Source organism: Leptodactylus fuscus, chromosome 6 (assembly GCF_031893055.1).
Source record: "Leptodactylus fuscus isolate aLepFus1 chromosome 6, aLepFus1.hap2, whole genome shotgun sequence".
NCBI lineage: Eukaryota > Metazoa > Chordata > Amphibia > Anura > Leptodactylidae > Leptodactylus > Leptodactylus fuscus.
In genome coordinates, this window is record NC_134270.1 from 17644766 (window position 1) to 17665435 (window position 20670).

Sequence of the window (20670 nt, forward strand, 5' to 3'; positions counted from 1 at the left end):
CAGGACCAGACTCTTTTTAGGGGTTTTTCTATGTGCAGTTTTGAGGGCTTTAATATTTTTATCATTTGGATTATTCAACTCATTTCTGCGTCTTTTTTTGGTGACACATAGGGCTTTATTTATTTTAAAATGTAGATTATGAGCCCCCATATAGGGACCACAATGTCCCTTTTTTCCCCCTATCAGTATGTCTTTATAGAATGGGAGGAAATCCACGCAAACACGGGGAGAACATGCAAACTCCTTGCATATGTTGTTCCTGGCGGAATTCAAATCCAGGACTCCAGCGCTGCAAGGCTGCAGTGCTAACCACTGAGTCACCATGTTACTGAGTCTACACATAGTGCTTTATTTTTATGTTTTTTTATTTTTGCAGGTGTTTTAAAAAAAATAAAAATAATTTCATATCCGATAAAATATAAACAAGAGGAGGGAAATCCTGTCTGTTTTTCACTTTTCTTTTTTTTTTATTTAATAACACAAAGTGCTACTAAAAAAACTTTTAAAATAGTTTTTTCTCTCCGTTACGGCAATTTTTAGTTTGTATGGTGTCGGCGGGAGTGGGGCAAGAGAACATGTAAAACAACTCCTGAGCAATATTTTTGGATGCCATATTTAAGGGTACTGCCTCTGGGTATTGGGTGGCATAGTCCAATACAACCAGAAAGTATTTGTGCTCCCTAGCAGATTTGACTATGCGCTCCACCAGGTCCATTGCGATTCTCTCAAATGGCACTTCAATGATGTGAAGAGGTACCAAGGGGCTACCAAAATGTGTTGTTGGGGCACTTAACTGGAATGTGGGACCTGACTCACAGTACCTCCTCACTTCTTCATGTACCTCAGGCCAAAAAAAAAATTTGGAGGACCCTATTATACGTTTTGCTAGTCCCCAAATGTCCGCCAAATACATGGTTATTAGCTATGTCTAGCACCATGCATCAGTTTGGACTTGGCACCAGAAGCTGTTCCACAATTTCATTGCTAACCATGGTGACCTGATACTCCAGATCCCCATTCATGGCAAAATGTGGAAATTTCTGGTCAGCCTCTGATTCCTGTGGTACACCACTTATTACCGTAACATTGGCCCGGGCAGTACTCAGAGTGGGGTCTTTCACTTGCTTTGTCCCAAAGTTTCCCCGACATATTTCTAAATCTAACACCTGCTGACCAGGTAGGGAAGTTTCTTTTTCTTCCCCAGCTAACACCTGCAGGGGGAAAAAGTCATCAACATACATTTCAGGGAAATTCACTTTTCCATTTTCCCCTCATTGGCATTACTGTTTCCAATGGTCATTTCACCTCACCCATTAGTTACAGGGGAATGTACAGATTGTGCTGGAGTTTCTTCACTGGCAGCAGAAATATTACCCTTCATCCACAAGTCCCAGAGCAGCAGGAAATCACAGCCTAATATTATGTCATACGCTTTTTTACAACCCTGACTTTGTAAGTCACAGTTCCAGAGTTACCAATTTAACAGGGGCCACGGGGTAAGTTACAATATCCCCATGGATGCATAACACTTTTAGGCACATAGTCCCCAACCACAAGGTTGGCCCGAACCAAAGTCACCAGGCTACCAGAGTCCAGAAGGGCCTTCACGGAGCGGTCATTTCACTTCTCCATACAAACATGGAGCTCTCTTCTCCATACACATCATACAGACAGCTCTGCTCCAAACACATGATACACACACAGCTCTGCTCCATACAAATGATACACACACAGCTCTGCTCCATACAAATGATACACACACAGCTCTGCTCCATACACATGATACACACACAGCTCTGCTCCATACACATGATACACACACAGCTCTGCTCCGTACACATGATACACACACAGCTCTGCTCCGTACACATGATACACACACAGCTCTGCTCCGTACACGATACACACACAGCTCTGCTCCGTACATATGATACACACACAGCTCTGCTCCGTACACATGATACACACACAGCTCTGCTCCGTACACATGATACACACACAGCTCTGCTCCGTACACGTCATACACACACAGCTCTGCTCCGTACACATGATACACACACAGCTCTGCTCCGTACACGTCATACACACACAGCTCTGCTCCGTACACATGATACACACACAGCTCTGCTCCGTACATATGATACACACACAGCTCTGCTCCGTACACATCATACACACACAGCTCTGCTCCATACATGTCATACACACACAGCCTGCTCCATAAACATAATACACACACAGCTCTGCTCCATACACATCACACAGCTCTGCTCCATACACATCATACACACACAGCTCTGCTCCGTACACATGATACACACACAGCTCTGCTCCATACACATCATACACACACAGCTCTGCTCCGTACATATCATACACACACAGCTCTGCTCCGTACATCATACACACACAGCCTGCTCCATAAACATAATACACACACAGCTCTGCTCCATACACATCACACAGCTCTGCTCCATACACATCATACACACACAGCTCTGCTCCATACACATCATACACACACACAGCTCTGCTCCATACACATCATACACACACAGCCCTGCTACATCCACACTGTAACTACATCCTGATCCTGACACGTACACTTCAGCTCATCCAGCACCGACCACAACCAGCACAGCAGAGTCCTGTATACACTGAGCACGTGACCTGGTAACACCTCATCATGTGATCACTTGGCTCCTCCCACACAAGTGACTGATCACATGACATCATTACAGGTCCTGTAACCCCAAACCTACCAGATATATAGTGTACAGACAGAGGTATGTGTGTTCATATATATATATATATATATATATATATATATATATATATATATATATATATATATATATATATTTGTATATGTATATAGCTTACAGGTGGGAGTATATCTGTGTGTTTGTACTGTGTATATATATATATTTATTTATTATGTATATATTTAGTGTATAGGTGGGAGTATATGTGCCTATATATATATATATATATATATATATATACTGTATGTATGCTTTAACCCCTTCCCACCGCAGCCATTTTTCGATTTTGTTTTTTACGCTCAACCTTACATATGCGATAACCGTGTGTTTGTAGAACATGTAGTACTTTGTAATGGTAATGATCTACTGAGAAAGCTGGAAAAACGGGGGAATTAGATTTTCTTACAGCGTTCATTTTATAGATGTTACCTGAGTTCTGGTGGTCACAGTAATACCAAATTTATATCGGTTTTGGAACATATAAAGCCTTAAAAAATATAAAAACAATTTTTTTGGACCCATATTCTGACACCTGTATCTTTTTAATATTTCCATATATGAGGTGGCATAAGACTTTGTTTTGTGAGGCCCGATGCACTTTTTATTTAGGCCAATTTTGGGAATGTTCAATGTTTTTCATTAAAATTTTTATGGGAGCTGAAACGATACGATTTGGTTCATTGGATTTTTCCCTTTTCCCATGACTGTACCAAAGAGAGAGGATTCGCCCAGGAAACCTACAGGATGGAAAAAAGGTGGTGCCCTCTCTCCTATCAGTAGTTTCCTGTCACCAGAGAGTAGATCTACCTGGGTCCTATCGTGGTCGCCCAAAGGATGTGTTATAGTCTATGGGGTCCTTTTGCTTTCACTGGCACACCGCTTGCAGTTGCGTCCGGTATTCCGTTCGGGGGATCCTCATGCGGACTCCCCTAGACGGAATACCAATGCAGATGTGAACGAGGCCTTACAGAGCATGAGGACATTAGTCCTTGATCTGCCTCCAAGAGTAGTCTGGCCAGATGGGCTAGGTTGGCTATTTCTTTTGCCTACAGTTCCTCTGAGGTGTCCCAAGGTGCAAAAGGAATTGAGAATTGTAAACACACAGACAGAAAACTCATCGAAAACAGAAATGTGAAGGTTAAGGGTGCATGCACACTACGTAACGCCGGGCGTGTATGAGAGCCGTACACGCCGGCATTACAGCAGACTGCCGAACACTTCCCATTCACTTTAATGGGAGCGCTCGTAACAGCGGCGTTTACGAGCGCTCCCATTGAAGTGAATGGGAAGTGTTCGGCAGCCCTGCTGTAACGCCAGCGTGTACGGCTCTCATACACGCCCGGCGTTACGTAGTGTGCATGCACCCTAAGGCTGTGTTCACACAGAAGAATATGGTTCAGGAAATCTAATACTTTATAAAGTATGGGACAGTGCAGCCTGGGACTGTGATGCAAAGAGTCTTGGTCTCCTGACTGGATCCAGGCCAGAAAATTATGCCAATGTACAGATCTGATTTTCCAGAATGTATTTTGAAGTGTGGATGGGGTCCAAAGGTGCCTTCACTTGCAACAGGCTTTCTTGCAGAAATGTTTAGGGTTTAAAATCTGCAACATTTATCCAAACTGCCAGAGAAGGAGTCCTTCATGAGTACAAGCCCAAGCAGTCCGATGATGAAGCAGGGGTAGTATTAAGATACTGAGCAAATCTATGTAATGGGTTGTCCACTTGTTAAAAAATATTACATTGAAGCTGATTTTTTGTTCAGGTTCCTACAATAAATGGTCCTCCCTGTGGACCTCTTGGACACATGAGATCAGCTTCCTATTTAACCTTCTAAGGATGGAGAAAGATAAGGGCACAATGGCCAAAAGTATCATAAATCTTACCCTAGAGATCCTGCACCATCTTACTGGAGAGGTGAGAGATTCTGATGATGTCACATTACATCATTCTTATCTATAGTAATAACAGATGATATGACTGGAGAGGTGAGGGACTCTGGGAATGGATGGAGTGATATTTATTAATGTGCCTCTCCATAAACAGGATTACACAGTAGTGAAGAAGACCTCTAGTGGGCGCTGTCAGGCTCCTGTGTCTGAAGGATGGGGGAGAACCCTGAGCCCAATCCCGGGGCCTCCACCTCACTCCCTGATACAGGAGGAGATCAATGGACAGAAGATCCTAGAACTCACCAACAAGATGATTGAGCTGCTGACTGGAGAGGTGACACTGCTGGGAATGCTGGGACATTATACAGGAGCGCTATGAAGGGATCTGGTGATGACTGTATCATTGTGTTGTCAGGTTCCTATAAGGTGTCAGGATGTCACTGTCTATTTCTCCATGGAGGAGTGGGAGTATTTAGAAGGACACAAAGATGTGTACAAGGAGGTGATGATGGAGGATCAGCAGCCCCTCACATCAGCAGGTAATAGACATGACTAAATACACACGGCCTCTCATTATCTGTATGGAAAGAATGAATTCAGTCCCTGTATGTTTCCTCCAGTTCCATCCAGTAAGAGAACATCACCGGAGAGATGTCCCAGTCCTCTTCTACCACAGGACTGTAAGGAAGAAAATGTCCTCCAGGATGATCAGGTAGATGACAACATGGTGGATTTATCCAGGAGACCTGCAGCTATTTGGTCAGATAACTCCTGCAGTCACTTTTGGTGGACATGATAACGAATGATCTTTTCTTCTCCTATAAAACATCCCATGTGACTTCTCCATCCGTCTGGTGACTTTTACAATATTTGTTTCACAGCTTTTGTATCCGGGTGAAGATCTGAATATTGTTATTGTTCCAGAGACATATGTGAGGGGTGATGAGGAGGGTAAGGAGGACATTCCTACAAGTGACCGCCCAGGTGAGTAGTGTCCACTAAATATGGGCCTGCTCATTTCATATGCGTTTGTCTTGTAATTTTTTTTTTTTTTTCAAATTGATTAACCCCTTCCTGTCAAAGCCATTTTATAAAAGCCATAACTTTAAAAAATAACTTTTTTTGTACACAGAGCCATATGACCATTGGTAGATTGTACATTGTAATGGAATTAGAGAAAAACTGCGTTTGCTCAAATTTCTTACAGACTTTGTTTTTACAGTATTCACTGTGCAGCCAATGACATGCCACCTGTATTTTATGGGTCAGTACAATTACAGGAATCCCAAATTTATATAGTTTTTTTTTTTTATATTTTAACCACCTAAACAAAATCCATAATTTTTTTATTTATTTAAATCTTGGATTTGCAATATTCTGACACCTGTAACTTTTTTTTATATTTCCATGTACGGGCCCAGATGTATTTTTTATTTACACTATTTTGAGTAACGTCTATTGTTGTGATTGCTTTTTCTTCAAATTTTTTTTTTTTTTTTTTTTTAATGTAGATTGTGAGCCCCACATAGAGCTCACAATGTACATTTTTCCCTATCAGTATGTCTTTTTTGGAAGATGGGATGGAAATCCATGCAAACACGGGGAGAACATACAAACTCCTTGCAGATGGTTTTTTGCCCTTGGTGGGATTTGAACACCAGGACCCCAGCGCTGCAAGGCTGCAGTGCTAACCACTGAGCCACCATGTGGCCCCGCTTTTTCTTCAAATTTTATGGGTGGTGAGACAGAGAAAAAATGGCGGTTCAGCTCTGTTGATTTTTTTTGGTTTTGTAACAGTGTTCACCATATGGGAAACATATTTATATAATGTTGTTTTTGGACAGAGATATATCTAATGTGAAGGTGTTTTACATATTTTCTTTTACTTTTATATGTGTTTTATGGATTTGAATTTTTACTTTTTAGTTTTCTTTGTTTTTAGATTTTCTTTTCTTTTGTTTTTTTGTTTCTAAATTTATACTTTTATTTTTAGACCCCTCCAGAGTTCTTGAATCCCAATAGGACAGATCTCTAATTCAATACACTGCAATGCTAATGTACTGAGAAATATCTATACTTCCTATTCCTATAGAATATCGATAGGGCATAATAGAAAACTGCATGTACTAATCCAGCCTTATACCTGCCATGACATCTTTACACTTGACCACACTTTTCCTACCCATGTCATGTCTGTATTAAAGTGCATGTAGTCAGGGGGTGTATGAGATGAATCCTGCTTAATAGAACTGACTCACAGGAGCCTTTATGATGATATAAAATATCAATATAATTGTAAAGTTGTAATACTCCTAAATAATTAAATCAGTTTTCTTCTTGGCAGATGGCTGTACCACAAGCTCAGAGGGACATCTCATATCTTCAGATTATAAAGCAGATGATGGTGGTATCACAAAAAATACATATGAAGAACATGCCATTATCCCAGATATACCCTCAGTCCTTCATAGTAAAGGTTTATCATCTGACCTGTCAATTCAGGTCCTATCTTCTGATCCATCACAGAGAAACAAAAGTCACAGATGGAGTGTTGAACATCAAAGTACACAACAATTAAGTATTTTTAATCATCAAAAAACTCACACCAAGGTGAGGCCGTATTCATGTCCTGAATGTGGAAAATGTTTTAAGGGTCAGTCCAATCTTGCTATTCATCAGAGAATTCACACAGGAGAGAAGCCATATTCATGTTCAGAATGTGGAAAATGTTTTAACCAGAAATCAGATCTTTCGAAACATAAGAGGACTCACACAGGAGAGAAGCCATTCTCATGTTCAGAATGTGGGAAATGTTTTAACCAGAATTCAGATCGTATTACACATGAGAGAATTCACACTGGAGAGAAGCCATATTCATGTCTGGAATGTGGAAAATGTTTTACAGATAAATCAAATCTTGGTAAGCATCAAAAACGTCACACTGGGGAGAAGGCGTATTCATGTTCAGAATGTGGGAAATGTTATGAGAAAAAATCAGATCTAGTTATACATCAAAGAAGTCACACAGGGGAGAAGCCATTTTCATGTTCAGAATGCGGGAAAACCTATAATGATAAATCATCACTTGTTAGACATCACAGAATTCACACTGGAGAGAAGCCATTTTCATGTTCAGAATGTGGGAAATCTTTTTACCAGAGATCAGATTTTGTTAAACATCAGAGAATTCACACAGGGGAGAGGCCATTTCCGTGTACAAAATGTGGGAAATGTTTTTATCAGAAATCATATCTTATTAGACATGAGAGAGTTCATACAGGGCAGAAACCATATTCATGTTCACAATGTGAGAAATGTTATAGTGATAAACCAGCTCTTGTTAAGCATCAAAGAATTCACACAGAGGAAAATTCATTTTCATGTCCATAATTTGCCCCAAGTGGATAAAACTAGACAGGACCCAACTGCATATCTTTTGGAGCTGCTGCTGGCTCAGATGATTCTGTATTGATGTAGAAATGATCATCCATGACATTACGGATCGCTCCCTAGATAATACGTCCTGGATATTTCTCCATCACCATAACATTTCCCTTGGTGGATACAATTGATCTCTTATTAGACAACATCACTTCGAGATGGAGATCTTCTGAGTCCCCAATGATACCTCATTGGTTGGAAAGAGTGAACAAAATCCACCACATGAAAAATCTACTCTTTATCATTCCTAGAAGTGCGAAACTATTTGAGAAGACATGGCATTGCTGGACCACCTGTCGCCAAGCTCCTGGGTCTTGCCTCGGATTCCCCATGTGCTGACTGAGAATCTCACTCCACCTTGAAATTCCCTTCCTTTTTGTTTTCTCACTTCTCTCCTTTCCTCTTTCTTTCCTTCTTCCCCTCCTTGTCCTATTTTCCCGACCCCACCGTACTCCATTCCCTTGGTCCTTTTCTTTCGCTACTTCCCTTTGAGGCACGACCTGTATTCATTCATGTCGGTTAACCAGTGTTGGATGAGGCGGAGATACATCTTAAATATCGACAATGACATCCTCACTCCTGCCATTCTTCCAGAGACATATCACGGTCTAAGCGTTACTGATTAACTTTCTTGGTGGACTCCGCGTTGATTTGCCATATTCTTAACCCTATGTGTTATGTTCCCTTCTCTCCCTGGTTTCTTGTACACTGTTCATAAAAAACCAATAAAATCGTATAATGTAAAAAAAAAAAAAGGTAGATAAAACTAGATATAAGTGAATCTTTCAGACCTCAACTTTGAGATTTGTACTATTATTTTAACCTTTTTATTGATTTTCAAAAATAATAATTTCAAAACCAAAAGTAAATAAATACACGTTGTCGAGCTCCATCGGTGGTAGAACACATTCTGTGTTTCCTGGCTTCCCATTATGCCAGCCGTTTTGGTATATTAGAGAGACGTGTAGAAGAGCTGCGAAGGGCTATGGGCATGTCAGCTCCTTTTCGAGTGGCGTATTTGAGCGGAAACTAGTATTATTTAATATACGATAAGATAATCCTTTATTATTTCCACAATCGGGAAATTTCAGTATGTTACAGCAGCATAGTAATAAAGATACAGGATAATACACAGTAATATATTACAGAAGTAGACACATATGCTTAGATAAAGAAGATATACTAGGAGTCCATAGCAGGTAAGTAAGAGAAGAAAGAAGGAAGACTTCAGGGTCACTTAGTTCTCTGTGCAGAGTGATCTTCGCTTGGTCTGATGTAGATTATGTAGCCTGATCACGGTTGGGAGGAAGGACCTACGATAGCGCTTCTTCTCACACTTGGGGTGAAGCAGTGCTGCCAAGTGTCGTCAAGGTCTCATACGTGGGGTGGGATTTATTCTCCCACATGGAGCTCACCACGGACAGTGTCCTTCTGTCACCCCCCACTTGTACTAGGTCCAGGGGGCTCCCCAGGACAGAGCTGGCCCCTCTGATCAGCCTGTCAAGTCTGTTTCTGTCCCTGGTTGATATACTGCTCCCCCAGCAGGCTACACCAAAAAAGATGGCTGAAGCAACCATTTCTGTGCAGCGCCTCCAGGTGAGCAGCCCAGCCCAGTTTATTATTGAGGAGCACACCCAGGTACTTATAGGTCTTGACTATCTCAATGAAAGTCCCTGGGTTTGGAGTAATTCTCCGTTTACTAAAGTCCACCACCATCTCCTTGGTCTTCCCAGCATTAATCCTGAGCTAGTTCAGCTGACACAATTCAACAATATCTCAGTTTAAGTCTCTGTATTCCCTATCACCACCATCAGTGATAAGGCCTACTATTGCAGAGTTATCGGAGTACTTCTGTAAGTAACAGCTGGATGAGTTGTGCCTAAAGTCAGTAGTGTACAGTTTAAAGAGAAATGGGGCAAGAACTTACCCATTTATTATTTACACAAACCCCCTGCCTTTATCTTGGGCAACATTGGCTTCCTTTTGGTGGTACTCGGGAGCTTACGTGCCTACAGAAAAGTCGTAAAAGCGCATACAACATTTTTAACATCCCCATGTTTGGGCAAAAGAGGAATAGTCTGCAGATGTTGAAGGAGAAAATCGACATCTTTATAAGGTGATAGTTTGCCAGCAGGGAAAGCATAAAGGTCAATTCACATGGAGGAAAATAGTGAGGAATTTGGTGTGGAGTTTCAGTGCTGAAAAAAAATCCTCCCATTAACTTCAATGGGTTCTAGCTAGTAGTGTTGGTCAGTATTTACGGTGAGGCCTAGTCGTGTGGCGGGGAGGGTAAGGGGCAGATGTAAGGAGAGCTAGGGGGCAGCACTGGGAGGATGGATGGATGGGGGCATCGAAGTACTGGCTACTAGTGACAGGGCACAAGCATCAGGCCAGCAGTCCTCGGATGTAAGTCCCGATGCTGCTGACTGCTGCTGGCCCAATAACGGAAAAGTATCATCCGTTTTTTCAAGCAGACAAAAAAATCCTACAGGCAGGACTTTTCAGTCCGTTTCAAAAAACGGACAAGTGTCCGTTATTTTTTTAAGGTCATAGATATAATACAATACAACACAAGAGTTGAAAACATAAAAAACATGAACGTGAAGCAATGCATATACTGTCAAATAGACTGGGAATGTATACACATCACAAAAACCTGAGCGTGGAAATGAGGGGGTGGGGGAGGAAGGGAAAGAGTCAGCAGAGACCATTCAAAATACAGTATGCGTCCCAAGATGACCATATAGCCTGGAACGCCTCAACAGTATGGTTAAGTGTGGCTGTCAAGTTCTCCATACTACGAACATCCTTAACTCGGGCTACAAGATCAGAGCCAGAGGGAGGAGAGGCACTCTTCCATCGGAGAGCGATGAGAGTTTTGGCTGCGGTACAGAGATAAAGAAACAAATTAGAAGTGTGCTTACCCAGATGAGCAGGGGGGAGATTGAGGAGATAGATGAGGGGGTCTAAAGGGACACCTTGGATAAATAGAGCGTCTGTAAGGGACTTGACCTCCAGCCAGAAAGGATGGATCCCTGGACAGTCCCCAAAAAATATGATAAAGGGTACCCACTCCTGCCTGGCAACACCAACCCTGGGAAGAGATGTTAGGATTAAGTGAGTGGAGCAAGGCTGGGGTATGGTACCAGTGCATAAGTAGCTGGGTCTCCCGGAACTTAACACAGGTGAATGATTTAGCTGCACGGGACCAGATCATTTGCCATTGGTTCGGTGAGATCTGCCCCAGACCACCTCTCCATATATTTATGCGATATGGGGTCCTGCCGTCCAGAGGAGGAGAGGATACCATAAATACCAGAGATAAGGCCTGCAGTAGACAGTCGGTGGGGACACCTTCAGAGAGCCGAATTGGGTAAAAACAAAATGGACAATCTGCTGGTAATGCAACCATTCAGTGGTGGGTAGATGTAGTTCTGACACAAAATACTCAAAGGGCCTAAGCACCAACGTCAGCGGGTGTATTAAGTCAGCGACACGGAAAAGGCCAAGCCTACACCGAAGCTGACGTAACTCCCTCCGGTAAGAGGCGATTGTACAAAAAGGAAATCATGGACGAATACTGAGAGGCCAGGGAAAGATTTTAGAGCAGGTAATCCAAATGGCCCTTGTGAAGCGTATAGGACCCAAAAGGGGAGTGTACGGAAGGAGAGAGGAACGGGACCACAGAAACGCATTGGGATGCATCGGAGCCAACCCGAGTTTCTCTATCTCAACCCATTTGGTATAGGCCTGCGGGGCTGTCCAAAATGGTAGGCAGCGCAAGTGAGTAGCCCAATAATAATGCAATACGTGCGGTACCGCCAATCCCCCCTCCTCCCTACCAGACAGCATCACCAAACGGGGTATGCGGTGACACTTGCCATTCCATGGATGGCTTTTTATGTCAGCGTTAGTAACTTGGTGTGCGTGGGGAAGACGACTCGCATATCTTCTACTACCTTCGCTGGCTAGGATAGAAAGGTGTCGAAGGTGTCGGAATTGCACGTTAATGAGCGCTGTACACACTGAGCTCATAACCCTGTCACATCTCATCATGTGATCACTTGACTCCTCCCCCTACTTGGTTATGACATCACCAAAAGGTCCTTTAGCACCTTTAGTAGCACAGTCTGACTCCTCCCATATCTGTGCCTGATCACATGACAGTGACATCATCACAGGTCCTGTAGCCCCAGAACAAGTAATCTATATATATATTCAGTATACAGCTGGAGGTAAGTGTATAGTCTCACTTATTATTAACCTCTTCATTAGTGGCGAAATTGACTTATGTAGCCTTATGAATGATATTTCTTTCCATGTTTGTTGCGTTTTTTTTGTTTGTTTTTGAGACTGAGGATACATGTTGGGTTTTTGTTGCTTTTTTTTAATGCAGATTTTTACTGCTTTGTTTTGAGCCAAAGCCTGGAGCGGATTCCAGAAGAATAAGTCATCTCAAGGAAGGATTTCTGCTTCGCCCTTCTGCTAAATCCACTCCTGCCTTTGGCTCAAGAAAAAAATAGCAAAATCTGCATAAAAAAAGCATTGTGTGTCTTCAACGTGATACCATTTAGTATTTCTAGGGCATTAGGGCATAAGGTTTATGGGAAAAAAAATATTTTACTGTTGTAAATTTTACAATTTATTCATAATATTTCTATTTTTGATTTTGATTATTTTTACCATTACTTATTTACCCAATGAGTATGTATGCTACAATGTGATCTCCCGATGTCATATGGTACGTCACAATAGTGTTGCCTCTTTGTTGTTTGGGTCTGTCAGGAGACAGACAGATTTTTGGTGGATACTGCAACTCCGCAGCTGTGAATGCAGCCTTATCTAATCCTTTATTCTCCTCAGTATACCTGTTTAAGGCCGGGTTCATACCTGTGCCCGATCTCCGCTTTGCAGGTTTCTGTCTTCTGCCCAAGAAATTTGGACCAGTAATGAAAGGGGAGTAAATAAAGTTGTTTTTTTTTTGTTTTTGTTTGTTTTTTTTTTAATTCAGGTTCCTACAATAATAGATGCTCTCTGTGGATGTCTTGGACATATAAGATAATCTTCCTATTTGACCTTTAAAGGATGGAGAGAGACAGAGGCCCAATGGCAAAAAGTATAATAAATCTGACCCTAGAAATCCTGCACCAACTTACTGGAGAGGTGAGAGATTCTGGTGATATCACATTACATCATTCTTATCTATAGTAATAACAGATGATATGACTGGAGAGGTGAAGGACTCTGGGAATGGATGGAGTGATATTTACATACCTCCCAACTTTTGAAGAACCGAAAGAGGGACAAAATGTGCTTAGCGCGCCGCTGCAAATTTAGCCCCACCCACTTTTGTGTTGACCGCCCATTCTCATTGATTTTTCATGTGCCCGCACACAGTATAATCCTCCTACAGTCACCCGTAAATTATATGTCCCCCCTCCATCTCTGCCCCAGTTTCATATACACCCTTTATCTGCCCCCAGTTTCATGCACCCCTCCATCTCTGCCCCCAGTTTCATGTCCCCTCCATCTCTGCCCCCAGATTCATGTCCCCCCATCTCTGCCCCCAGATTCATGTCCCCCCATCTCTGCCCAGATTCATGTCCCTCCATCTCTGTCCCCAGATTCATATCCCCCATCTCTGCCCACAGATTCATGTCCCCCCTCCATCTCTGCCCCCAGATTCATGTCCCTCCATCTCTGCCCCCAGATTCATGTCCCCTCCATCTCTGCCCCCAGATTCATGTCCCCTCCATCTCTGCCCCCAGATTCATGTCCCCTCCATCTCTGCCCCCAGATTCATGTCCCCTCCATCTCTGCCCCCAGATTCATGTCTCCACATCTCTGCCCCCAGATTCATGTCCCTCCATCTCTGCCCCAGATTCATGTCTCCACATCTCTGCCCCCAGATTCATGTCCCCACATTTCTGCCCCCAGTGTCATGCTGTCCTCTCCTTCATCTGCCCCCAGTTTCACGTTCCACCTCTGTGTACACATTACACTTACCTTCTCCTTGTTCCCTCACTGCTCTCTCTCTCACGCGCACAGTTGTAGACACGATGTGACATCATCACATCGCGTCTACACAGCCAGTAGGCGGCGTGCAGCGGCGAAGCAAGGAGCTGAACTGTGACAGCTCCTTGCTTCAGTCGCATATGTGTTCAACTCAGATCTGCGTCCTCTGGGACCGGGGGACACGTCACCGGAATCGTGAATGTCCCGCGGAAATCGAGACGGTTGGGAGGTATGTATTTATTAATGTGTCTCTCCATAAACAGGACTACACAGTAGTGAAGAAGACCTCTAGTGGGCGCTGTCAGGCTCCTGTGTGTAAAGGATGGGGGAGAACCCTGAGCCCAATCCCAGGGCCTCCACCTCACTCCCTGATACATGAGGAGATCAATGGACAGAAGATCCTAGAACTCACCAACAAGATCATTGAGCTGCTGACTGGAGAGGTGACACTGCTGGGAATGCTGGGACATTATACAGGAGCGCTATGAAGGGATCTGGTGATGACTGTATCATTGTGTTGTCAGGTTCCTATAAGGTGTCAGGATGTCACTGTCTATTTCTCCATGGAGGAGTGGGAGTATTTAGAAGGACACAAAGATGTGTACAAGGAGGTGATGATGGAGGATCTGCAGCCCCTCACATCAGCAGGTAATAGACATGACTAAATACACACGGCCTCTCATTATCTGTATGGAAAGAATGAATTCAGTCCCTGTATGTGTTTCCTCCAGTTCCATCCAGTAAGAGAACATCACCGGAGAGATGTCCCAGTCCTCTTCTACCACAGGACTGTAAGGAAGAAAATGTCCTCCAGGATGATCAGGTAGATGACAACATGGTGGATTTATCCAGGAGACCTGCAGCTAACATGAACTTCGAAATTCCCATTGCCCTGCAGATTAGTGGGACAACACCCTAAATGGCATTCTGTTTTTTTCTTTTATTTGAGTTTATTATTGCTTCATGCCTATGTGCCTTCATGTTCTATAATCTGATGCCTTCGGTCAGGGACGCTCTCCTGTTATGTTGATTTTTGTAGGCCGGGGGAGCGTTTGCCCTCTTATGTGGTGCCTTATCCGGATCTGTGTCTTTGGACTTTATGGGGCATGGATCCGCCCCTATCCTCGGAGTTGTAGAGGACTGTTTAAATCTTTTTTTTGTGTTAATGTTTTTGTTGTGTAATACCTTCTGCTCTTTTTTTATTGGAGACATGTTTCTGATCTATACTATGCTAAAGCCTTCTTTTGGGTCAGGATATAGTGGGGGTGGTGAGTTCCTATTGCATATCCTTACATTTCTATATCTATGGCTCCAGCTGTTAATGTAGTGGCCTGGAATGTGAGGGGCCTTGGTGATGCCACAAAGAGATGTGCTATATTCTCCTGGCTCCAGCAGTTCCAGCCGGCGATAGTATGTCTCTCTGAGACTCACTTGGTGAAGGATTCTGTACGGTTGATACACCGGGTGTGGATAGGACACTCATTCCATTCTACGTTCTCGGCTCATGCCCGTGGGGTTAGTGTCTTAGTTCACAAGAATATCCCCTTTCAGTGTACGAAGGTGGTGGAGGATGAGGAGGGGTAGATATGTTAGTATTATTTGTACAATCTATTCCCAGCCATTACATCTTATAGCATTATATATACCACCGCCTTATTCAGGTTTGGCTATTAAACGCATACTTCCACTGCTCTCAGGTGCTCCTGGGGTTCCTGTCCTTCTTATTGGGGATTTCAATTCATACCTTTCTCCTCATTTAGATAAGTTCCACACGGGCTCTATCCCCCAAACTGCAACTCCTACTTCTCTATATAAGTTAATTGCAGAGGTCGGGTTGGTTGATATATGGCGCTTGCGATACCCAGGAGACCTGCAGCTATTTGGTCAGATAACTCCTGCTGTCACTTTTGGTGGTCATGATAATGAATGATCTTTTCTTCTCCTATAAAACATCCCACTTGACTTCTCCATCCGTCTGGTGACTTTTACAATATTTGTTTCACAGCTTTTGTATCCGGGTGAAGATCTGAACAATATTAATTTTCCGGAGACATCTGTGAGGGGTGATGAGGAGAGTAAGGAGGACATTCCTACAGGTTATTGGCCAGGTGAGTGGTGATCATTCAATACTCGTCTTATACATATGTATATGGCTATGAGTAAGAGGCTCGAGGGCCTTGAAACACGTAAGCAGAAATTCATGGATATGTTTCCACCATTTTAAATGAGTAAATAAAAGTTTTTAGCTGTAACTGTTTTCAATACTGGACACAACTATTGTAACTGACCCTATGAAGATACTGGCTGCACTACAGAACACCGAACACCAGGATCTGCTTCTTCTCACTCTGATGTCTACTTTTACATTGTCACCTGTTTTGTCACCATTTTCTTAATTACGTTTTGCTCCATGCCTTGTAATCTGTATGGGCATTTTATATAAAAATGATATAAAATGTCAATATAATTTCAGAATTGTAATATTCATAAATAGTAACATCAGTTTTCTTCTTGGCAGATGACTGTACCAGGAGCTCAGAGGAACATCTCATATCTTCAGATTATAAAGCAGATGATGATGGTATCGCACAAGATACATATGAAGAACATGTTATTATCCCAGATATACCCTCAGCCCTTCACAGCCAAGATCCATCATCTGATCCCTCTATACAGGTCCTATATTATTATGATCCGTCACAGAGAGATAAAAATCACAGATGGAATGTTATACATCAAAGAACTCATATGGAACAACCATTTTTTCCCTCAGAATGTTTTACTCAACATCTTTTTGATCACCACAAAACTCACACAGAGGTTAAACCATTTTCATGTCCTGAATGTGGGAAATGTTTTAGAGCGCGATCAAATCTTGTCATACATCAGAGAGTCCACACAGGAGAGAAGCCATATTCTTGTTCTGAATGTGGGAAATGTTTTAAAGCTCATTCCATTCTGGTTACACATCAACGAATTCACACAGGGGAAAAGCCATTTTTCTGTTCAGAATGTGGGAAATGTTTTAACCAGAGATCAGATCTTGTGAAACATAAGAGAATTCACACAGGAGTGAAGCCATATTCATGTTCAGAGTGTGGAAAACGTTTTACAGATAAATCAAATCTTCTTAAACATGAGAGACGTCACACCGGGGAGAAGCCATTTTCTTGTTCAGAATGTGGGAAAAGTTTTCGAAAAAAATCAGATCTTTCTATACATCAAAGAAGTCACACGGGCGAGAAGCCATATTCATGTTCAGAATGTGGGAAATGTTATAATGATAAATCAGCTCTTGTGAGACATCAGAGAATTCACAAAGGGGAGAAACCATATTCGTGCTCAGAATGTGGGAAATCTTTTTATCAGAAATCAGATGTTATTAAGCATCAGAGAATTCACACAAAGGAGACACCATTTTCATGTTCAGAATGTGGGAAATGTTATAGCGATAGACCAGCTCTTGTTAGACATAAAAAAATTCACACAGTAGAGAAGCCATTTTCATGGCAATAATTTGTCATATGCAGTCACAATATTTGCTCCAAGTGGATAATGCTAGTGAGCGCTATAAATGGCTGAACCTATTTGGACCCGAACGTTCCAAAAACTTGAGCTTTGTTCTAGTCTGAATTTGCATGAGCCATCTGAAATGGTAGCTGCCTTGACCTCAGGGATCAGAAGGGCTTCCGTATATTACCCTGTGGTAAGGGACAGCCAGTCATGAGGAACCTAGGTCTAAGGTCATTCATGACTCATAATTAAAAAACAAAGAGGTGGTGCCCATTTTATAGGGACAAATTAGGGAGATAGGAACATCTTGGGCACTCCAAGAACAGCTTATTTAGTCCCACCACATGGATTCTTTTTGTACATATCTGGATATCGTCTTCTTTTCCAAACACCAAAACCCAGTGAAGATATATACTCCATCTTTAACTTTTTTCCCCTGAAAGCGCTACGTAAAATGTGGCCTGTTTTTTCTCTTACCAAAGACAAAAATACTCCCCAGTGAACATATTGACTCTAGATTAGTCTGACTTTTGAATTTATGATGCATAAACATGATTCTGTAAAATTTGGCTTGTTATTTTCTTTGCCAAACAAAAAAGGTGATGTTATATACACTACACTATTACCTCTTTTATTGAATTTTTGCTGTATAAAAGTGCCTGAATAAAAAATGTCTGGTAAATCTGGATGGCAAAATGTGGAGTAATGTAGGTTTTTCGTCTTCCCTGACCCCTTGTGAGGTTCTATTTTCCCAGAATGGACAATACTTAAGTGGCTGATGCAAATTAGGATATTCCTTAAGGTATTGTTCTGAAGTTTGATGAGCTTGATAAGAAATGTCAGGATTTGGACTGTGAGGGAAGTTGGATCATGCAGAGGTGGAGGACATGACTTGTTGCTGGTACTAGTGGAACTTGTTGGTCTGTTAGGGTTGGTACTGGTTGGGACACATGTTGAGCTAATGTTGGAAAAAACAAATTGGCAGTGGGTGAAAAGACCCCAGAGTATAGTAATTTACTGCAGTGCAGCCATTTTAGTTTTACCTAGATGTATCCCAAATTGTTCGGTTTTGTTAAAAACCAAACAATTTGGGAAATTCGGCTTGAGCATTGCTTGTGCCGAAGCAGTTCGCCCATAGATCAGTTTTTAAACGGACTACAAGTCTTTGGAATCACTTGTCTATAGACATCTATGGAGTGGAGAAGAGTGAGCAGTGGAAGATAGAGATGGCATCAGAAACACAGGTTTAGTCGGATACTGGGGCTAGATTGAAAGATTATGAATGATAATCTGTTTTCCCTTAGCCCAAGCAGCAGCACAACTGGGGTATTCCTGCCCCTATGAGCTGTTAGGACAGGTGGAATTTTTAATTACCTAACAGCTTTTGACCTCTATAAGAGGCCGGAAGACCAACTCCCCCTTGTGTCAGTAGCAAGTATAAAGTACCACGTATATTTCACAGAAATTATACAAAGTAATACAACCTAGTACAAAATACAGCATAGGGAGGGAGCCTTGTGCTGCTGTTTGGGCTAAGGGAAAACAGATTATCATTCATAATCTTTCATTCCCCCTACGCCCTTTGGTAGCTCTGATTAGTTGATTCTGCTCTTAAATGTGCTAGGGTCCTTACCACTCCCTGGGACAATCCTCCTTCTCCGCATATGGCATTGTTAACCTCCAGGCAGTGAGGTTGAACTTGTCCAGGCCCTGGCACGGACGGCTGTTTAGAGTTACCAGGTTTTGGACTGTTGGAAGCCTCCAGTAGTTCCCCCGACTCATAAGGATGAGGTCGGTGAACCATGCCCTTTTTGGCCAGAACGGCATGATCACTATTGCCGAGGTCTGGTCCTGCCTGAGTTTCGGCAATACCTTCAGAATCATCGGAATGGGAGGAAAAACATATGCCAGTTTGAACCTCCAAGGTATTGACAGGGCTCCACCGCCAAAGGGTTGTCTTCCTGGTACAGGGAGCAAAACCTTTCTACTTTGGCGTTGTATTGGGTGGCCATCAGATTCACCTCGGGGAGACCCCACATCCTGGTGAGATGGTGAAAGATGTCTTGGTTTAGAGACCATTCTCCTGAGGTTGTCAAGCCTCTGCTGAGTTGATCCGCCAGGATGTTCAGACAACCTCAGATGTGTACTGCCAACAACTGGAGAAGATTCTGTTCTGCCCAGACAAAGATCAAGTTGGTGACCTGCAGAAGAGAGGGGGACCTGGTTCCCCCTTGCTTGTTGATGTAATGGACTGCCGTCAGGTTGTCCGTCCGTATCTTGACTGCTTTCCCCCGCAGAACAGGCGCAAATGTCAGAAGTGCTCGGTGAACTGCCGTAAGCTTGCGCCAATTGGATGAGCGCATTCTCTCCAGATGGTTCCATGTACCTTGCGCCGGGGTCTCCCCCAGATGAGCTCCCCATCCTGTGAGGGAGGAATACCCCAGTTGTGCTGCTGTTAGGCGTAGGGGGAAAGGAGCTTTATATCACAACCAAAGTACTTTCACATCAGTACAGGTCAGTACTTCTCTAAATGTGATCCTGGATGAATGTAGAAAGTTATGAAGTAGATTCTTCTCTACTTGCCTTAGCAAGTTATTTGGTGCTCACTACAGATGAGTCAAGACTTAAAAATTCATCTTGTTTTGATTTCTGCTGGTTGAGACCAAAAGTTCTAATGGGGTCTGAACAGGAACAGAAAATTGCCTTAAACAGTTTTATATGGTACTCTGAGGACTTCCTAAGACTCTGTTCATTACCATGGCTGTGCATCATTGGGTTGGTGATAATTAGCCAGGGCTACCCTCACTGTCAGCAATGGCAGAACCTATAGGGGCATCAGCCATAGGTGTGTAGAAATCCTCCTGGATCCATGCCTGATTCATCTTCACAAATGTAAGTTTTTCCCGACAACTTTACCCACTTTGGTGTGATGATGCCAGTTGCCATGCTGATTAACCTCTGACATTATACTGGAGGTTGGACCAAGATATTTCACCTGCAACATAGTGGGACAGTTCCTGCTACTGGTCCAAACTGCTGCCCCC

At 42.7% G+C, this 20670-nt stretch overlaps 1 protein-coding gene across 1 annotated transcript in view; it reads left to right on the forward strand.

Annotated features, from left to right (window-relative positions):
* Positions 1-12276: 12276 nt before the first annotated feature.
* LOC142209933 (uncharacterized) overlaps positions 12277-20670 on the forward strand; it is a 121920-nt gene continuing 113526 nt past the window's right edge. The window contains 5 exon segments of the mRNA XM_075278971.1: positions 12277-12333; positions 13110-13261; positions 14377-14556; positions 14638-14761; positions 14845-14936. Coding sequence (XP_075135072.1) covers positions 13184-13261; positions 14377-14556; positions 14638-14761; positions 14845-14936 — 474 coding nt within the window. The 5' untranslated portion in view covers positions 12277-12333; positions 13110-13183.